The 19787-nt window shown below is 42.6% G+C and overlaps 1 protein-coding gene and 1 long non-coding RNA gene across 8 annotated transcripts in view; one reads left to right on the plus strand and one right to left on the minus strand.

Moving 5' to 3' along the window:
* Positions 1–19787, plus strand: part of CCDC141 (coiled-coil domain containing 141) — a 102736-nt gene that overhangs the window by 4061 nt on the left and 78888 nt on the right. For all 7 annotated transcript variants that reach the window (XM_083495810.1, XM_083495813.1, XM_083495815.1 and 4 more), the window contains one exon: positions 18604–18795. In XM_083495810.1, coding sequence (XP_083351936.1) covers positions 18604–18795 — 192 coding nt within the window. The remainder of the gene's footprint in view (positions 1–18603; positions 18796–19787) is intronic.
* LOC310704291 lies at positions 250–6644 on the minus strand. Its single transcript, XR_014524707.1, has 3 exons — positions 6515–6644; positions 5352–5768; positions 250–1397 (listed from the first exon to the last, which is right to left on the minus strand). It is a non-coding gene; the product is annotated as an uncharacterized lncRNA (long non-coding RNA).

The raw sequence follows: 19787 nt of genomic DNA on the forward strand, positions 1-19787 counted from the left end.
CCCGCTGAAAAGTTGAAGCTTAGCAACAAATGCTTTTGTGGGAAGTAAAAGTTATGTAACCTGCTTTGTGAGAGCTATGCCTTAAAAGCCACTCCCCCCCCCCGGCCTCACAAATCAATTAATGAATACATAAACCAATTACATCATTCAGCTTGTCCACTGAAGTACATAGGAATGAACCACACCAATAACAGTTCCAGAGGCATTTAGGCAACTAAAGCACACTTGAGACTAAGGATGAGGAAATGTGTGGTCTGCCAGACCACAACTCCCATTACCCTATACTGGCTGGGGCTGATGGGAGTTGAGAGTCCAAGCACAGCTTAAAGGGCCACCAGCTGCCCATCCCTGCTTTAACCTGTTTCAAACAGTAAGTGGCCAGACCTCCAGGTTCAAGAGTGAGGACTGGCTAACGAAGATAAGGCCTCTTGCTTTAGTCTGCATGCCCCACAGACCTCATATCACAAGAACCTGGCATCTGCTTCCTTCTTCAAAGTACGGTTTTGTTTTGCAATTATGCAGTCTTTCTATAATCACTTGGGTATCTTTGCTTCAACAACCTTTCTACTTGAATACTAAGTAACAACTGTAGGTAATAATACTGATGATGGGTAACAATACAGTGGTACCTCGGAAGTCAAATGGAATCCGTTCCGGAAGTCGGAATGCTCGGAAACCAAGGAGCGGCTTCCGATTGGCTGCAGGAAGCTCCTGCAGCCAATCAGAAGCCGCAGAAGTCGTGTTGGACGTTCAGGTTCCAAAGAACATTCACAAACCAGAACACTCACTTCCGGGTTTGCAGCATTTGGGAGCCAAAACGTTTGACTCACAAGGCATTCGGGATCTAAGGTACGACTGTACTGTAATTGAAGATAACATTGATGATTGTAAGTGAAGATAGTGGAATGAATATTAGCTTGATGACAGTTAACATCTATTGACAACCAACAGGAGATCTGAGGCGCTGTCAGTATTCTGAGGACGGTCATTTTTATTTCTCCTTTTCAACAGAGCTAGGTGAAGTGAAGGCCTTTAACAGATGGGTTTAACAGAGAATAGGCGATAGTTAACTAGATTTTATTCAGAGTGGACCTACTGCCATTGATGAACATTACTAACTTATTATAATTTTCAATGGGCCTACTATGAGTCAAACTTAGGTGAATGCCACCCAACCTATTTATGGAGCATTCAATCTGATTTGTTTGCAGGAAGACTAGGCAATACTGGCTATTTAGTAAGTATTTGTTCTGATTTGTTTGTGGAGAGGTTATACACAGTGCCATTTTTCTAGAAAAAGAGGTGCCAGAGCTCATCATGAACTTCTCCCTTGTTCTCCTAGAGTGACAATGGTGCCCACCTGAGAGGTGCTGGTGCTGAGCTCCAGTGAGCTCCGGCTGGAAGCAAAAAAAGCCCTGGTTATACAACATAAAAAAGTAAAGGTAAAGGGACCCCTGACCATTAGGTCCAGTCATGACCGACTCTGGGGTTGCGGCGCTCATCTCGCTTTATTGGCCGAGGGAGCCAGCGTACAGTTTCCGGGTCATGTGGCCAGCATGACTAAGCCGCTTCTGGCGAACCAGAGCAGTGCACGGAAACGCCGTTTACCTTCCCGCCGGAGCGGTACCTATTTATCTACTTGCACTTTGACGTGCTTTCAAACTGCTAGGTTGGCAGGAGCAGGGACTGAACAACGGGAGCTCACCCCGTTGCGGGGATTCGAACCACCGACCTTCTGATCGTCAAGTATAACCCACAGCATCACCCGCGTCTCTGTTATACAACATAGAGTTAATCAATTGTTATGCCACACTTTCCAGCACATTTTCTTGTTACCTTCCTTCCGGCAATGAAAGTCTTTAATGAAAATCTGATCTTTCGGAAAAGTGGGTTTGTTGCACGAGTCCTCCAAGTCAAAGAGAATTGTGCAACCTGAATTTGCTGGTCTGTGATTGAATTCTGCCCAAAAGCAGTCAGGAAGCATCCAGTGATGGATTGGGTGGGAACAAACAAACTAAAGCTCTGCTCAGAAAAAATGAAGATGTTAATGGTGGGTGGCCTGATTAATTTAGGGTTTTGTGGTTCACCATATCTCTGTAGGGTTGTACTTCAGGTTTTGGAGATGTTCTTGCACTTAGTCTTGCTGCTGGGATTCCATGTAGCACCATGGTCAGGGCACTTTTCACCAACGTATGATGGTGTACCAGGCTGCTGTCCTCCTATTGAGGAGTGACTTGGCCTTGGTGACCCCCCAGGAAGAACTACTGTAATGTGTTCTATGTTGAGCTGCTTTTGAAGTCTGCCTGAAAATTGCAATTCATTCAGAACCCAGCAACCCACTTTTAGAAGAATACCAATGGAACCATACAACACTGGCTCTGAGAGAATTTTGTTCCCAAGTTTGTTTCCAGGCACCATTCAAAGTGCTGCTTGTGACATTTAATGCCCTAAATGACCAGAGGAACACAACTTAGTTCTGCTGAAATTGGATTACTGCAATGAATTCTACATGTAGTCTTGCAGTTGGCCCAGGATATGGAAGCAAGGGGGTATATGCCCATAGGACCATATCAGACCTATCCTGCAGGCCTGCACTGGTTGCCAATTTGTTTCTGGGCACAATTCAAAGTGTTGGTGATTTTTAAGCCCTAAATGGCTTGGGCTTTAGGTGTCTGAAGGGCCGCCTCCTCCCATACCAACCTGCCCATGCCTAAATTCAGAAGGAGGGACCTTCCTCTCTGTCAAAGCTAAGGGAAGATTTGAAGAGAAACCAGAGTATCTTCTGTGTCAAAGCTAGGGTGGAGGCATGGTTGGTAGTAATAGGAGAGAGGGCCTTTTCAGCGGCTGCACCAATATTGTGGAAAAGCTTGCCCACTCCCTGGGTGTCTTCTACCAGTTTAAAGAAGGTCTTTTTATGTTGGACAGGCTTTTGCCTTGCCAAGTAGACAATGATTTTGAAGATTATAGTTTGTCTGCTGTGCCTGTCTTTATGGTATTTGTGTGAGCACTCTAGCTGTATATCAGTGTGATTTTAATCATAGAAAAGTACTCTGCATAAAAGCACCAGAAGCATAAAACCATAAAAATTGTTATATTTAAAAAAATGCCCCAAGTTCTGATTATCTTGGGAAACATCCTCTCTATGGATAAGCAAATCTGTCAATTTTGGTTTTTCTCGGTTTCCCATTTTTCCAATCTTAGTGTCATACCTCCATATTCCCACATCAGTTTGAGATTGTAGTCTTTGTGAAAATTCATCACCATTTTAGGGCAGGTTTCTCTAAACACACACTTTTTTTGTATGAGATCCCCCCCATCCACTAATTTTTATAAAGCAATTTCCTCATATATATAATTATTAATTAATTGTCTATACCACCTTTCATCCTAGGAGTTTTTAAAACAAGGAGTTTTAATATATAACAACACAATACTATACAATGGTACCTCGGTTTATGAACTTAATCCGCTCCGGAAGTCCATTCTTAAACCAAAACAATTCTTAAACCGAGGCGTGCTTTCCCTAATAAGGCCTCCGCCGCCAGTGCCCTTCCACCATTCGGATTCCGTTCTTAGACCAAGGTAAAGTTCGCAAACCTGGACACTACTTCTGGTTTTACGGAGTTTGTAAACCAAATAGTTTTTAAACAGGACTGTTCTTAAACCGAAGTACCATTGTAGTATATTGCACTTTTTTCACTTCTATGTGGATTTATATGCACACTTCAGTATATACATTTTTTCACAGATTGCTTTGCTGGAGAAGTAGCATTGCAAAATTTGGCAAAGTGTAAGATTTCAAATGGACAGCTGTGTTTTGATTCACATACTGCTTTTTCAAAGTGCAAATTAGGTAAATTCATCTTTAAATGAGAACCACATTGATTTCTTCCCCCATCTCTAAGCTTCTCCTATATGAACTTCCATGGAGCACTGAGATCCTCCGTGAAGACCTAGCTCTAAATCCCTTCTTTCCCTATAACTAGATTAGAAGAGATAGGAGGATCTCCTACATACCCCTCAACTGTCCTGCTTTAAGTGGGACATTCCAGCTTCTGATTGGATCCCAGGATGTCCTGTTTCGGCTCCCACGAGAACATGGCCCCCAAAGGAGCCCCATTTTTGAAGACCATGCAATCGTGCAAGTCACTTGGCTCACATACGAGCCTGGCACCGAAACAGCCATGTCCCAATTTTCCTTTGTAGCAGGTATGTGGCTATGTTAAGGAGTTCCACTCCTTGATGGGATTTGTATGGCTGACTCTATGCCTTTTGGAGAGAGAGAATCACAAAGAAAATTCTATTTGGGCAGTCCTTCTGAAGCTTGTGATAAATGTTTTAAAACTGCTTCATTGGCTGCCACTTAGCTTGTTTTATGCTCAGTCGTTTCATGCTATCCTATTTTTGTTTGATTCATTTTAGTGTTTTTAGATATTTCTTTAGTAAGGCACACTGGACAGATAGTTAAACAAACAAATACTGCGGTAGCCATAGCACAGATGCTGCAGTAATAACCACTACAGCGGCCTAGTGAAACACTTGTGCAGAACAAACCTGTGCACCTTTACTCAGAAGTAAGTCCCTCTGTGGCTAATGAGTCTTACACCCAGGTTTGCAGCCCAGGTCCCCTTAATTGAATGATTTTCACAGATGCACTGAAATCTGAATTTCATTGAATTTATCATATTTCAGTGAATGAAGTAAGGGGTTTCAATGTGCTTAATTTTGTCTGGGTAGTACACCACATTTTCTGTAGATAAAGTAAGGTAAAGGGACCCCTAACCATTAGGTCCAGTTGTGGCCGACTCTGGGGTTGCAGCACTCATCTCGCTTTATTGGCCGAGGGAGCCGGAGTACAGCTTCCCGGTCATGTGGCCAGCATGACTAAGCCGCTTCTGGCGAACCAGAGCAGCACACAGAAATGCCGTTTACCTTCCCGCTGGAGCGGCACCTATTTATCTACTTGCACTTTGACGTGCTTTCGAACTGCTAGGTTGGCAGGAGCAGGGAGCGAGAAACGGGAGCTCACCCCGTCGCGGGGATTCGAACCGCCAACTTTCTGATCAGCAAGTCCTAGGCTCTGTGGTTTAACTCACAGCGCCACCCGTGTCCCTTATAGATAAAGTAAGAAGAATTTAATACAAAAAAGTCCTAGTTTGTAAGTTGCCCACCTTAGATTCATATTCTTGAACTGGGCTGTGACAGGGGAGAGGAAGACATTTGGCTCCAGAGAGAGTTGTGCTTTTGTCCCTTTGAAATCAATGGCTTTTAAGTTAGCGGTTGCTATCTTCTCCCAATGAGCTCCATCAGACTTAAGAATAACTTAAAGCTGCAACGTTATAGACACTTACCTGGGAGTAAGTCCCATTGGACTTGTTGGGGCTTACTTCTTTGAACCGACATGCATAGGATTATGCTGTAACTTTCTCTGTGTTTTCTCTTTCATTTCACAATGCTTTTGTGTCGTAACAGACTGAGGCATTTCTGAGAAATAAAAACTGATGATCTTATCCTCTGTTAGAATACTTTACAGGTGCATTATGAAACATGTACATTTAATACTAGAACCATGCCAGTCATCGCTAAGGTGTTCTTTGAAAGCTGTTTGTTGTACTTCCTGCTCTGTGATTAATCTGGATCAAGCTCTGGAAGATCCATGTGGACGCAACCGTACATTCTTGATCACTTGCCAAAGTCCTGTTCTTTGTCATAATAAAGGTCACAGTGAAATGTACTGGAGAACCTGGAACTATGCAGGGCTAACTTTTCTAAAAAGAAAGAAAGAAAGAAAGAAAGAAAGAAAGAAAGAAAGAAAGAAAGAAAGACATAAAATTTGGTATTCATTCTTTGAGATGCATGTTGATAGCTCTTAATTACTTTATTTGCTCCATTTGTTGAAACGAAATTGCAAAACGGTAATTTATATGCAAATATTCAAGGGGGAAACAAAACAGGAAAATATTTCTCTTCGGCACTTCTAATTTTGAATTGTTGCCTTTTGAAAAAAGAAACATTTGGCCTCTCAGTAGCTCTAACCTTTGAGTTGTCACCTTTATTTCTTTTAAATGAATTTTTTGGCTCTTGGTATATTATCTGTTAATCTTGGTGCTAAAGGTTATTTCCATATATTAATTATAGAGGTGCTTCTCTTTGCCACTAAAGCTGAAAGTCTGGGTCCCCCCCCCCCCGTTATGGGATGTTTTTGTCAGCAGGATAAAGGGCTGTTATAGTTATAAGAATGACTTTTATTGTGAGGTTATGTAAGAACGTTTCATTTCACAAAGAGATTGCTATAAAGGAAATCCTCGCTCCTGGTTTTGTTTCTGTTGTTAACTTCGTAAGAATATAAGCGGAACCTGCCGGACCAGGCCAGTATCCTATCTGGTACACCATCCTGTTATCACAATGGTCGGGCAGATGTCTGTGGGATGCCTTCAAACAACAACATTCTACCGTCCTGTAGTTTCTGGTACTCAGAGGCATGATGCCACAGACAGTGGACCATCTCTCTTACCCAGAAATGACCAAGACAAGCAGAACAATCTTATCTCTCAATCCATGCTGCCAGAGGAGTGGGGAGTGGGGAGAACAGGTTAGGCTTGTGGTGGAGGCTTCCTTCCACCCTTCCGTGCTGGGCTCTGATGCTATAGCTGTTGCCAGGCGACCACCAATGGTAGTCAGTGTAAGACCCCGCAATGGGGTGGAACAGGGCCAGAGCTGAGCCAGCCATGCATCCATCCCACTGGATCCTAAGCTGGTCACCATCCAGAAAGGGCCCAATATGGGCCCTTTTTAATGTGTTGTGTGTGTGTGTGGGGGGGGGAATTATTGGGGGTTTTTTTGTTCTTATTTTTACTATGCATTTTGCGTTTTTTATATTGCGCTTTTATGTCGTGATCCACCCTGAGATCTGCGGATGAAGTGCAGTGTACAAATGTAATAAATAATAATAAAATAATGTTTCAGGGTTTCATGCACAATGCACCGCAAAGCCTAGGGCTGCCACACACCCAGGATTTCCCGGACATGTCCGGGATTCGTCTGTTGGAAATAGTGTCCAGGCTCAACAATTTTTGTGTGTCTGGAATTTCGAGCTTTGAAATAGGGCAACCTTACCCAAGCCAGACTTGCGGAAGTGCATCTTGTTTCTGCTTCCAGAATGAAATGCAGGCATTATATACTTCTGCGGCAGGAGCAGATTCCTATTAAAATAAATGCAATGCTTACAGCTCAACCGTATTGCATGTCTTCTCAGAAGTAAGTCCTGCTGAGTCCAGTGGGGACTGACTCCCAGGGAAAGTCTGTGGGGGGTGTATAGGTAGACTTAAACTGCTCTGGGCTCAGTTAGGAGAGGAATTTAGCAGAGGGATGACATGAGAGAGCACTCTGCCAAGCATGTGTGCAAATGGATAGTGTGAATGATGCAATAAGCTTGATGTGGCATACAGATATTGGCCCCACATCTCAGCCACTAGATATCTTATCCCTTATTTAAAACAGATGTACCAGCATGAGAAGCTACGGACTCCGAATTAGATTCGGGAAAGCGACAAGAGACATGCTTAATTTTCACTGCTGCAAGCACCCTTTCTGCACAGAAACGTTAATTACGCAGCATCTGTTCCCTATGTCTCTCATATAGTTGTATTTCAGTATATTATTTCAGTATGCAGAATCAGTGATCGCCATAAGGAAGCGTTTCTCAGAGTTCAGCTTGCAACTCAATAAAACTTCCTTTACTAACCTTTTTAGGGAGGATTTACACAATAAAATAAAAATAATGGGTTTTGTTTTAGTATCTTTAGTACTCTGTAGCTGTAGTAGCAGTTCGGGAAACGTTAATAACAACATAATGCCACTCTTCTGGAAAGCAGCCCAAAGCAGAAAGGAGAATTAAGTGCAGTTAAGGTTCAGCTGTTTCAAAGAATCTTGGCAAATGCAAGAAAAGCAAATGATTATATGGTTATATGATTATATGGTTTGAAGCAATATCAGACAATATTGTAATGTAGCATATACTATTGTGGGGTTTTTTGCATGGAAAGAGAACTGTCTGTAGCAGAGGTTCTCAGCTCAGTGTCTGTGGACCTCTGTTAATCCTTTCAGGTGGGCTGTGGAAAGAACAGTTGAAAATATCTATACTGGGCCCCACAGTTGATTTTTTTTTCCCTGACAAGGAAGATTAAGCCATTTTGACCAGCCTAGCAAAACGCTGGCCTAGGGCCTATAATATTCATAATATAAGGCTAATACATTTAATCATTCTCTTCCTTCTCCCACACACCTTTTTAACCAGTGACCTTTCTTGGCAGCCAGGCTTAAGGCCCATGATTTTTACAGGTTTTGACCATGAGGCTAGTATTAAATGAGGGGGAAGGTTATTAGGTGGTCCAGCAAGACCACCTATAGTTTTCAAGTGGTCACGGGGGGGGGGGGAGTTTCTGCTGGTCTAAAGGCATGTAACACGGAGACTATATATTACATACACATTTAACAGAGAAGGGGCATACCCTGCATTGCAGGCGGTTGGACTAGATGACCCTCAGGGTCCCTTCCAACTCTACAATTCTGTGATTCTATATCAAGGTACAGTCCCTAGCATTTCCAGGCGCGGGTGTTCATCTTCCACTTTATTCATTGTGTTGTGACAGAATTGACAGAACGCTGTCTCCCCACCCCACCCCCATTACAGAAGTGAAAGTGTCCATTATGTTAAGATAAGATTATTTTATTCCCTCACGTCCATATAGGTCTCAAATATATTCTGGGGAGTCTGAGTAATTTTTACTTAGTGATGGTGTTTGGCTGTAAACCTCTAGCTCAGCGGTTGCCAAACGTTTTGGGCTCTTGGGCACATGCCACAAAATGGCTGCCGCGGGGCACTGGCGTAACACTTGCCGCATCTGAAAGGGCAGAAAAAAGAGAGAGGACCACAAAATGGTGAAGGCATGCTTCTCCCCTTCCTGCTCTTTGCACCTCTCCTCCGTTCAGGACAAGAGAGAGAGCGGACATTGAATTGTGGGACCCAGTGGGCACGTTTAAGGGGTCACGTCCAATACTGAAGAGGCTGAGCTGATTGTAAACAAGAACAAAGCAAGCGAACAGTCTCTTGTGAAAGGTGTATTTTTGAGGGGATATTTACTGAGGTATTTCACAGGTGCCATATTTCACAGGTGCCATAACAGGTACTCGTGGGCACCCTGGCAGTCATAGGCACTGCTCTATCCAATAATAATAATAATTTATACCCTACCCACCTGGCTGGATTTCCCCAGCCACTCTGGGTGGCTCCCAATATTAAAAACACGATAAAACATCAAATATGCTGGACGGTGAAAAGTGCAGACTTTTAATCTGCATATACTTTACTGTGCAGCAGCCCTCAAACATAGTAGATAGCTGTCTGTTATAACATAAAATGTACTCTCTGTGACAGTGCAACTATCTACTGTGGTTAGGTGTGCCAAATGTAAGGATACCGAAACCAGCCTATTTCAGATCCATGCCACTTTCACATTGGTTCATTCACAGGGCCATTCCACTCCATTTCCAGATCTAAATGGTATTTAAACATGCATTCTGAACATATTTGCTCTTGAGTTATGTATTTCTAGCATAATGAGTTTTCACACAGCTTGCAAACTAAATTCTTGTGGTACAAGCCATTACAAAATGGCTTGCACCATCAGAAAGTGAACCTGGAAAATGATCTCTTAGGATAACTTCCAAATGACCTTGTGATGGAGCTTATGTTATCGCTGTGCAATGTGACCCCTGATGGCCTTCTGTACTGTAAAGATATTTTAAGCAATTGCAGTCCAGGCCCTATCAGTGGTCCCAGGCACATGTATGCTAGAGAAATGTTTTCCAGGGTTGAGTGTGTGGAAAACCTAATGGGGGAGGAGGTGTCGTGATGGGGAAGGAACAGTCTGAAGGAAAGAGATAGAAAGCAGGGACAGTACAGAGGCCCTCCACAGAATATTTTGATTTGAAAGCCAGTCCACCCCCCAGTCCTTTTTGAGATGTTTTTGTTCTCACAGGTAGAACTGAGGGACCATTCATAACAATTTTCCTTACAAAAATATAATATAAAGAGATTAGGCCTCATGGCAGTCACAGAGACCACAGGATAAATTTTCCTTTAAAACAATAACACAAGCAGACATATGTACAAAGTTCTGCGCAGTCTTCCAGAAAGAAACGGCAGCCAATATATTTTTGTGATGTCTTTCTCGGGAGTGATATACACATCGCATAATACCTCCATTCTCAAAACAAATTGCTCATACCCCCTTTAAGGAATAATAAGCACAATGCAATGAAAAATAACTGACTGTTCAAAGCTTGCATGAATTCTCATGATTTCCAGAGACTTTGTACTTTGCGCATATATCATACCCTCCAACATTTCTCCAATGAAAACAGGAGCGTCCTATTCCATAATATTAAAATTCTATTATTTATACCTCACCCATCTGACTGGGGACTCAGCTACACTGGCAAAGGACAAAACACTTTATATGCATTGTTTATGCATTCTAACACTGTGACACCAGATGGCGCTGTGGAGTTACGTTTTTTGCTAACCCGATTTCTCACACAAAGTTTGCAACACCTTTAACTGAAACACTCCTTTGATGTGTCCAGAATCCAGCGTGGGTTGCCCCAGCCACTCTGAGCAGCCTCCAACATATAAAAACATAATGAAACATTAATTTTTTTAAAAAAACTTCCTTCAGATGTCATCTAAAGTTGCCATATGTCCTCTTTTTCCAGGACATACCCTCTTTTTCATGGGTAGAGTTGTCATAGCAATCCATAGTTAAAAGTAGCACATGGCAAATGTGTCTTCTTTTTTCTCTCTTCAAAATATGGCAACCCTGTTAACCCTCCAACATTTTTCTGATGGAAATCAGGACATCTTAAGGAAAAGCGGGACCTTCTGGGATTAAATCAGAAACCAGGATGGCTTTTGTAAATCCAAGACTAAGCCTGGAAAATATGGACACTTGGAGGGTCTACACCAGGGGTCAGCAACCTTTTTCAGCCAAGGGCCGGTCCACCGTCCCTCAGACCTTGTGGGGGGCCGGACTATATTTTGAAAAAACAAATGAACAAATTCCAATGCCCCACAAATAACCCAGAGATGCATTTTAATTAAAGCACACATTCTACTCATGTAAAAACATGCTGATTCCCGGACCATTCGCGGGCCGGATTGAGAAGGCGATTGGGCTGAATCCGGCCCCCGGGCTTTAGGTAGCCTACTCCTGGTCTACACATATACAGGGATTCACCAATACATTCACAGGACATGCTCCTGGATGAAATATACTACAGTGGTACCTCGGGTTAAGAACTTAATTCGTTCCGGAGGTCCATTCTTAACCTGAAACTGTTCTTAACCTGAAGCACGACTTTAGCTAATGGGGCCTCCTGCTGCTGCCGCGCCGCCGGAGCACAATTTCCGTTCTCATCCTGAAGCAAGGTTCTTAACCCGAAGTACTATTTCTGGGTTGGCGGAGTCTGTAACCTGAAGCGTCTGTAACCCGAGGTACCACTGTATTTGTATGAATTGAAGCAACAGGATCATGGGCAATATCTTGGGAACTTACTGATTCAATAAAATGTTCTGTCTTGCTCTCTCTCTCACACAACTGGTTTTTCCTTCCCCCCTTCACTGGCACTCTTAACAGACCTGCTTGTTGCACTGGAGAGCAAATTGCGGAGACATGGAATATCGAGCAACAGCCTGTAAAAGTATTTACAGCGCCCTTTCCATTTGTACTAGTCTGAAATGTGTCTAGAGCCTGCCCTTGAGCGAATATACACGGTAACAAATGCTTCCATCTCTTACGGAGAATGGCCTTTAAAATCCTCTTGTGGACAAGCTAGCTATGGCTCCAAGATCCTTTTTTTTCTGGGTGAATCAATACCTAGGTCCTGTTTCAAAACCACATAAATGTCAGCGATAGACTTTGCTCTGTGCGCGAAACGTAATGAATGGTAAGAGGAACAGCTGGCATTGGAAACGAATTGGCTGACTTGAAATATATTTATTGAATTCATAGGCTGTTCTGCCCAACAAGAGGAGAGCATAATGGCCAAGTGCGCCCATTTACCTATTGGCAAATAGCTTCCAATTAAAAAACAAATTGCTCATTGAGATTCAGCATGCCAGAAGCTTAGAAACAAATTTATTAGCATAATTAGCAGCATCAGAAAGAAATAGCACATTGGGAGCTTAAATGCTGATTTTACCAGCATAATATAACAACCATTGTCAATGCGGAATGGATAGCCTAAACTACTTTTTATTATGGTGAATCTGTATTTTTTATTGTTTGATGAGGAATGCCTAAAACCGAAATAATCACACGCCACTTTCATAACGTGGCTGGAGTCTAATGGTACTCAGTAGTCAGACAAGACTTCATTGGTCCACTTAGGACCAAGCTTCATGGGTGCTTTTTAAAGGGGGCCTTCTATCTGGTGATTGATGGATATGTAACCCATGCACGGTATTTGTTTTTCTGCCATCCTTTGCTAGCAATCTATACCAAGTTTTCTATGACTTTCTGCTAGACCTGGCCAAGTATTTATAAATAATTGCCTCAACAGATGCCACAATTAAATGTGAAATTCACTGCTACAAACATGTTTCTGGGTAGTTGCTTGGATGGTCTTAAATAAACAACGATTGCACAAGATCATAGAAGTTATGTTTGTCAATGCCTACTAACTATGATAGCTAAATGCAACTTACCATATATACTCGAGTATAAGCTGACTTTTTCAGCACATTTTTTATGCTGAAAAAGCCCCACTTGGCTTATACTTGAGTGAGGGTCCTTTTGGGCTGCTCCTCCCTCCTCCTCTGCCTTTGCCGCTGTCAGCGGCAGCGGAGGAACGAGCAGCCCGAAAGCAGCCCTTTTGGGCTGCTTGTTCTTCCTCCGCCGCTGCCGCCACCACCAAGTTTGAGGTGTGGTGAACTGGCTTATACTTGAGTCAATAAGTTTTCCCAGTTTTTTGTGCTAAAATTAGGTGCCTCGGCTTATATTCGGGTCGGCTTATACGCGAGTATATATGGTACATATACAGAAGCAGTATATCTCTTAATATCAGGCACTGGGGACAAACAACAGAGAAAGGCCATCACCTTTGTGGCCTGCAAAGGTCTCCCCCATGAGAGGTCTGGAGGGTGGCAACATGAGAACGGGGCCTTTTCTTCAGTGGCTCCCCATCTGTGGAAAGCTCTTCCCAAGGAGCCTCACCGGGCACCTTCATTACATATATTTAGGCACCAGGCAAAAACGTTTCTCTTCAACCAGGCGTTGGGCTGATTAACATTTTATGGCCTTTGAAATGTATCTGTTGGAAGGAGTTTATTGTTTTGTTTTACTTTCCTTTGCTTTATTATGTATTTTGTGTTTTTATTTTGCATTCTTATGTCTCTGGCTTTTCAAAGTTAGAAACAGAATGCTGAACAAAATGGACTTTGATCTGCTCCAGTAAGGACCAGACCAAGAAGTACTGGAGTGTTCAGTGTTTTTAACAGAAATATTAAGCCTTCAGTCCCACTTACCTGGGAGAGTAAGTTCCTTTGAACTTGCTGGAGCTTACTTCTGAATCCACAGGACTCTGTTTTTGATTAGGCATTCTGTATCATTCAGCAGCCTTTTCATTCTATGGAAATGTACTTTTTGGAGGACATCCATTTTCGAACCAATGTGTTATCTAGCACACATTATGGCCCTTCTCTACTTGACTCAAGCAAGCAAATTCATTCATTCACTGGAGCTACCTGTGAAGGTTCTGTAATAATAAAGTACATTCTTTTCTAATTCCTCAACTAGGAAATGATAACAGAGATACAAAGGCCCTTGTAATGGGAACTCCCCTCTCTTTTAACATATCTCTGATAATAAAGTCATCAGTCCTTCTGGCAGTGTGAGAAGATAGTTCTCTTTATGGATAATAGAAATAAATATTAAGATATACAATATTAATTAAATGAAATTTAAAATGATATTAGATAAATATTAAGAAATAAAAATATCCCACTAGGGAGAAATATAGCAACTGATATAGAATATTTAGGAGTTTCTGGTCCTGGGTTGCTGGACAAGACAGGAAGCAGCCAGCTATTGTAGGTCAAATAGAAGGGCCCTTCTTTTCCCTGGCACGTTCATGATCCCATCTCTCCCTCCCCTAATCTGGTTCGTAGAAAATCTTGGCAGCACCTGAATTTTAAATAAAATAACTACATGAAAGGGGACGCGGGTGGTGCTGTGGGTTAAACCACAGAGCCTAGGACTTGCCAATCAGAAGGTCGGTGGTTCTAATCCCCGCAACGGGGTGAGCTCCCGTTGTTCGGTCCCTGCTCCAGCTAACCTAGCAGTTTGAAAGCACGTCAAAGTGCAAGTAGATAAATAGGTACTGCTCCGGTGGGAAGGTAAACGGCGTTTCCATGCACTGCTCTGGTTCGCCAGAAGAGGCTTAGTCATGCTGGCCACATGACCTGGAAGCTGTACACCGGCTCCCTCGGCCAATAAAGCGAGATGAGCGCCGCAACCCCAGAGTCGGCCACGACTGGACCTAATGGTCAGGGGTCCCTTTACCTTTACTAACTACATGATTGAATCACAGCTCATTCTGTTAGGCAATACAATACACCCAGTTCTCCCTGAGTGACTTCACTCTATGAATGATTCTAAAAGTTGGCACTGCCTGGAAGTCCGCGAACCCATAGGCAAATCCCTTCAGCAAGCTAGAATCAGCTGGGAACACTCTTCTGCTCCTTCCTCCTGACTTTCTTTGGTTCCTCTTGGCTAGGCTTCCTCAAACTTGGCCCTCCAGATGTTTTTGGCCTACAACTCCCATGATCCCTAGCTAGCAAGACCAGTGGGCAGGGATGCTGGGAATTGTAGTCTCAAAACATCTGGAGGGCTGAGTTTGAGGAAAGCCTGCTCTTGGCAGCCGCCATTCCATGGCCAATGCATATGCTCAGTCCTTAGTGGAATATTTTTGTTTCCCTTTATTTTTCCGCAATAGGTAAATGACAGAAACATGGGAGTTGCCACAGCCAATGTGGGCAATTGAAGGCAAGGAGGAAGAAAATGGTGACAAGAAGCAGCAGTCAAGGGAGCAAACTCAGGGTTGGAGTTTTATTAAACTCTTGGTGGTCTTTGGCATAGCCAGGGCTTTTTTCCAGCCAGAACTTGCCAGACCTCAGTATCAGTGACTACATTATTACATGAGCACTGTTCCACAGCATTTGATATTTTCATTTACATACATTCATTCAAAATAAGATGAGTTTATGAAGCAATTTTATATCTTCCCACCACGCTGACGAAGAATTCTACGAAACACTAGTCAATATCTGGAATCACTGTTTAGTGTTGGACATTATATTTGCTGAATATACAAAGCTTCACAGCTTGTCTTTCACCGTTCAAAGTCTGGTACCTTGCTTCATTTAAAGATTTTCAGAGACTTTGAGACTAAAGATTTCATTTTGGACTTGTTATGGTTTGAAGGAATTCTATAAAAGATTGTCTATTGCGTATGTACATGGTCATTGTGTTGCCTAGACACTGCTGAAGAACTCAGTTCTGGCACCTCTCAGGTGGGCGCCATTGCCATTATAAGAGAACGAGGGAGGCGTTTGTGGTGAGTTCTGGCACCTCTTTTTCTAGAAAAATAGCACTTGGGATTGTGGTCACCAGTTCTCAGGTAAATCTTCGATATCTTCATCCCACCACCACTCATCCCCAAGATCTGATGGGGAGGCAAGGCTTAGTCCTCATCATGAGATCCAAAGGACAAGTGAAGCACCCATGAAACAGATGCTTCTGTTATCCAAAAAAGTTACCAGAGAAACCCCTAATGCTTGTTGTTGTTTAGTTGTTTAGTCATGTCCAACTCTTCGTGACCCCATGGACCAGAGCACGCCAGGCACTCCTGTCGTCCACTGCCTCCTGCAGTTTGGTCAAACTAACGCTAAGAATATACGTTTTGTTTCCAGTACATTTTAATGCCCCACAGATAACAATATTCAGAGGAAATCTTTGTAGCAGCTTCACAGAACTCTGTATTTACTTGTTTTTGTTTACGCATGATTCCTATTTCAAATGCTAATTATTAATTAGTGACCCTTTCTTCATTCCCCCCCCTGACAACTATTAATCTCTCTTTTTAATTAAGGAATAATAGTTCCATTATTTTCTGAAATGTGTTTCTCAAAAGCTTTTCTTTGAAGAAGGGCAGATTAACAGCCTATTCAGATGCAACCCATCACCGACACAGAGGATAACGGTGGGTGGTGTCTTGGGAGAAACCGGGAGATTATGATTCTGAGTTTAGCGCAATGATGAATTAGTGTTCTATTATTTCCTATTCTCAGCTCAGCCTCTATCAGGAGAATTTCAGATTTTCCTATCTTCGGTTCTGATTACAGTCTGTATCAGGAGAATGAGTTATCCTGGACTTTAATTTGCCTATTACAGGTTCCTCATTTCATTATACATTCTTACTGATAGCAGCACCAAATGTAACAGCAGAAATTGGTACTCCATTCATCCATTGTCACGATAAAGACTCCAGATGAAAATAGCCAAACATAAATCAGGTCTCTGGAAGACACTCTGAAGATTTTAAAATGAAAAGAACATGCAGCATTTGTTACTCTTTATAGCAAAGACAGTAAAAGAACAGAAAGTGAAAGGACTTGTTCAGAGGCAAACTTACAGACTACTTTAATTTGAACAATGAATAAATTAGAGGGTGTTCCCTAACACCTTTCAGTGTTGCAGGTATTACTGTAACTAAATGTAAAAGATCCTGATGTTGGGAAAGATTGAGGGCACAAGGAGAAGGGGACGACAGAGGACGAGATGGTTGGACAGTGTTCTCGAAGCTACCAGCATGAGTTTGACCAAACTGCGGGAGGCAGTGGAAGACAGGAGTGCCTGGCGTGCTCTGGTCCATGGGGTCACGAAGAGTCGGACATGACTAAATGACTAAACAACAACAAATGCAAAGGAGGACAGAGCTTCTGTATCTTTAACCATTCTGATCATATGATACAGATTTTAGATGTAGATGTTCTTCAGTGTAAGTCACTTGGAGACCTACTTGTGACAAAGACAAGAGACTGTTTGTTGTCAACTGTTAATGACTGCAATTGGTCTTATAGGAAACAGCAAGGGGTGAGATGGCTAAAAATAGTTTCATCATGTATAATGAGATAAGAATCCAATGTCTGTAATTCAGACCAGGTCTCTCCATGGTTTTAAGTTTGGTAATAAGTTGCAATTCAGTAACTTCTCTTTCCAGTCTGTTTCTGAAATTATTTTGTAATAAGGCAGCTACTTTGAGATCTTGTATAGAATATCCTGGGAGACTGAAGTGTTCTCCTACTGGTTTCTCTGTCTAGTTTGGCTTAGTTTATTGAATTTCTGAGTCACTTCCCGCAACAGACAAAGCAATTGCATACTTGTGGCAGTCCAGGGGCCTAGCATGGGGGGGTTGCTACCGGGGTGATTGGTCTGGGCACAATTTTTTTAGGGGTTCACCTCTGCAGCTGCCAATCCAATTGAAGGTGCTTCCCTTCCTGCCTTACCTGAGCAGCATGCCAAGCAGTAGCCAGGAGAGGACGGACCCTGTCATCCCTCGGCTGTGTGGTGACCCCCGCTGGGAGGGGAGGCTGGCAAACAGCGAGACTCGCGGTGGCAGCGGCACCCCACTCGGAGGAGATGCACACACATGTCCTGCCACTGCTCCACAGCGTCACATGGAGACACCAGTTTGGGGGCGCAATACTTTACTTGCCCTGGACACTAGTAACCCATGCTACACCACTGCGGGAGCCTTCAAACAAAAATCAAGTGCATGTTTTCTAATATACTGTAACTTATAAATATGGTAACGAGACGTGCCACCTTTAATAATAATAATAATAATAATAGTGATGTTCTAGTTCACTAGCGCCAGAATCTTACAAAATGTAATTATAACCAAGTCCCATTGAAAGCACTGAAATGAAACTTGTCCATAATCAACAAGTCCCATTGACTCCAATCTATTTATTACATTTCATTGAATTGATTCCCAGGTAAAGAAAACAACTCTATTGAGATCTAGAGCAGGCTTCCTCAACCTCGGCCCTCCAGGTGTTTTGAGACTACAATTCCCAGCATCCCTGACCACTGGTCCTGCTAGCTAGGGATCATGGGAGATGTAGGCCAAAAACATCTGGAGGGCCAAGGTTGAGGAAGCCTGATCTAGAGGGTATATCAAGGACCACCTGTTCCTCAGTGGGTGCCCTTCCTACTGAGGTTAGGTGAGTGGAAAGAGCACATCAGGCCTCCTATTGCTACCCCAGGTCTGGGCACCTAAGCCCTCCTCCCAGGAGCTTTCAGCGCCAGGTGTAAACAGGTTTACATTCTTGGAAAAACCTAACCAACAAATAAAATTTACTGGTGCAATTTTGAGCTCTGTTGACAACAAGACTTGCACATACAATGAAACAGGGCGTCCATGGTGTTTTAAGAATTTAATTTCTGATCGGTTCATGTTCTCTGTTTTTCCCCTTCTCAGCCTTTGGAAGAACAAGTCTGGGACCTGTTACGCGAAGCGGACAAGACTGCAGCTGAAGCCAAAGATAAAAGCCAGGTGTATGATGCTATGGCAGAAACCATGGGAGATGCATGGGATTCTCTTGTTATTGTCCTGGAGAAGCGCAAGGCGCTTTTGGAGCTGACTTCTGATTTTTTTGAAAATGCGCTGGAGGTTCGTATGTAGAAAAAAAATAATAATATTTTTTTAAGTAACATATAAAACAATATATTTCAGTTTGTTTGGTTAAAAAAACAAAACAAAACACCATTCCAACTAACCCAGAAAACACTGGGCTAGTATGTTAGACCTTGAAGCCCTTTGGTCAGATTCGGCAGAGCTCTTCTTACTTGCCCTGAGGGAGAATCACCACTGCTGGAACTTAAATAAGATCCCGAAGCACGATGAAATCCATGACTGTTTAGTGGTTTGTTTGTATTATGGTGAGCTTGAAAGTGGGTCATTCTCTGTAACACTTAACTCTAAAGAAAAATCTTTTGCGGGCAGAATTCAAGCATGTGCCAGTAATTTAGGTTTACACCGCTTAAAGTGGATTAAATTGGATCCTGTTGCCCTGGCAAGATAAATTGACTTGTTTGCTTTTTTAGAAAACAGTCCTTTTGCCATTAGGAAATTGATGAGGAACAAGTGTAGGATAGATGAATGATTGACAGAAAGACACCCCACAAGCAAGTTACAATGAACGTTCAGTGTTGTGTACTTGCCCAACAAATAAATCAGAATGAATGCCAAAGATCAGACATAGTCAAATCTCTCCGTAAGCTTTGTGGAAGCAAATCAGGATGAATGCTGAATAAACAGGTCATACCTTGTTTACAACATTTCATTACAATAGAAAGAAATGTATGATAAAATCAGGCGTGCTTCCGCTTCAGCTGAAAAGGGAATGATCAGGACAAAATCTGGAGTGAAAATACCTGGGGAAAGTATTCCAGTATTGTGGTATCTTACTTAAGGATAATCTAAACATACAGATGTTGTAAAATTAGATGGCTGCAAAGGTTATTGATGTGTTGGGAGTCACCTTGAGGAATATCAGAGCCTCCAAATTCAGCTTGAGATGCTGCATCATCTGAAAGTCTGTGACAATTTAGGGACGGGTGGTTCCTTTCTTTAAAAATACTCACTCAGCTTATTGAAATTAC

Source organism: Podarcis liolepis (genome assembly GCF_965112155.1).
Source record: "Podarcis liolepis genome assembly, chromosome: 1".
NCBI classification, from domain to species: domain Eukaryota; kingdom Metazoa; phylum Chordata; class Lepidosauria; order Squamata; family Lacertidae; genus Podarcis; species Podarcis liolepis.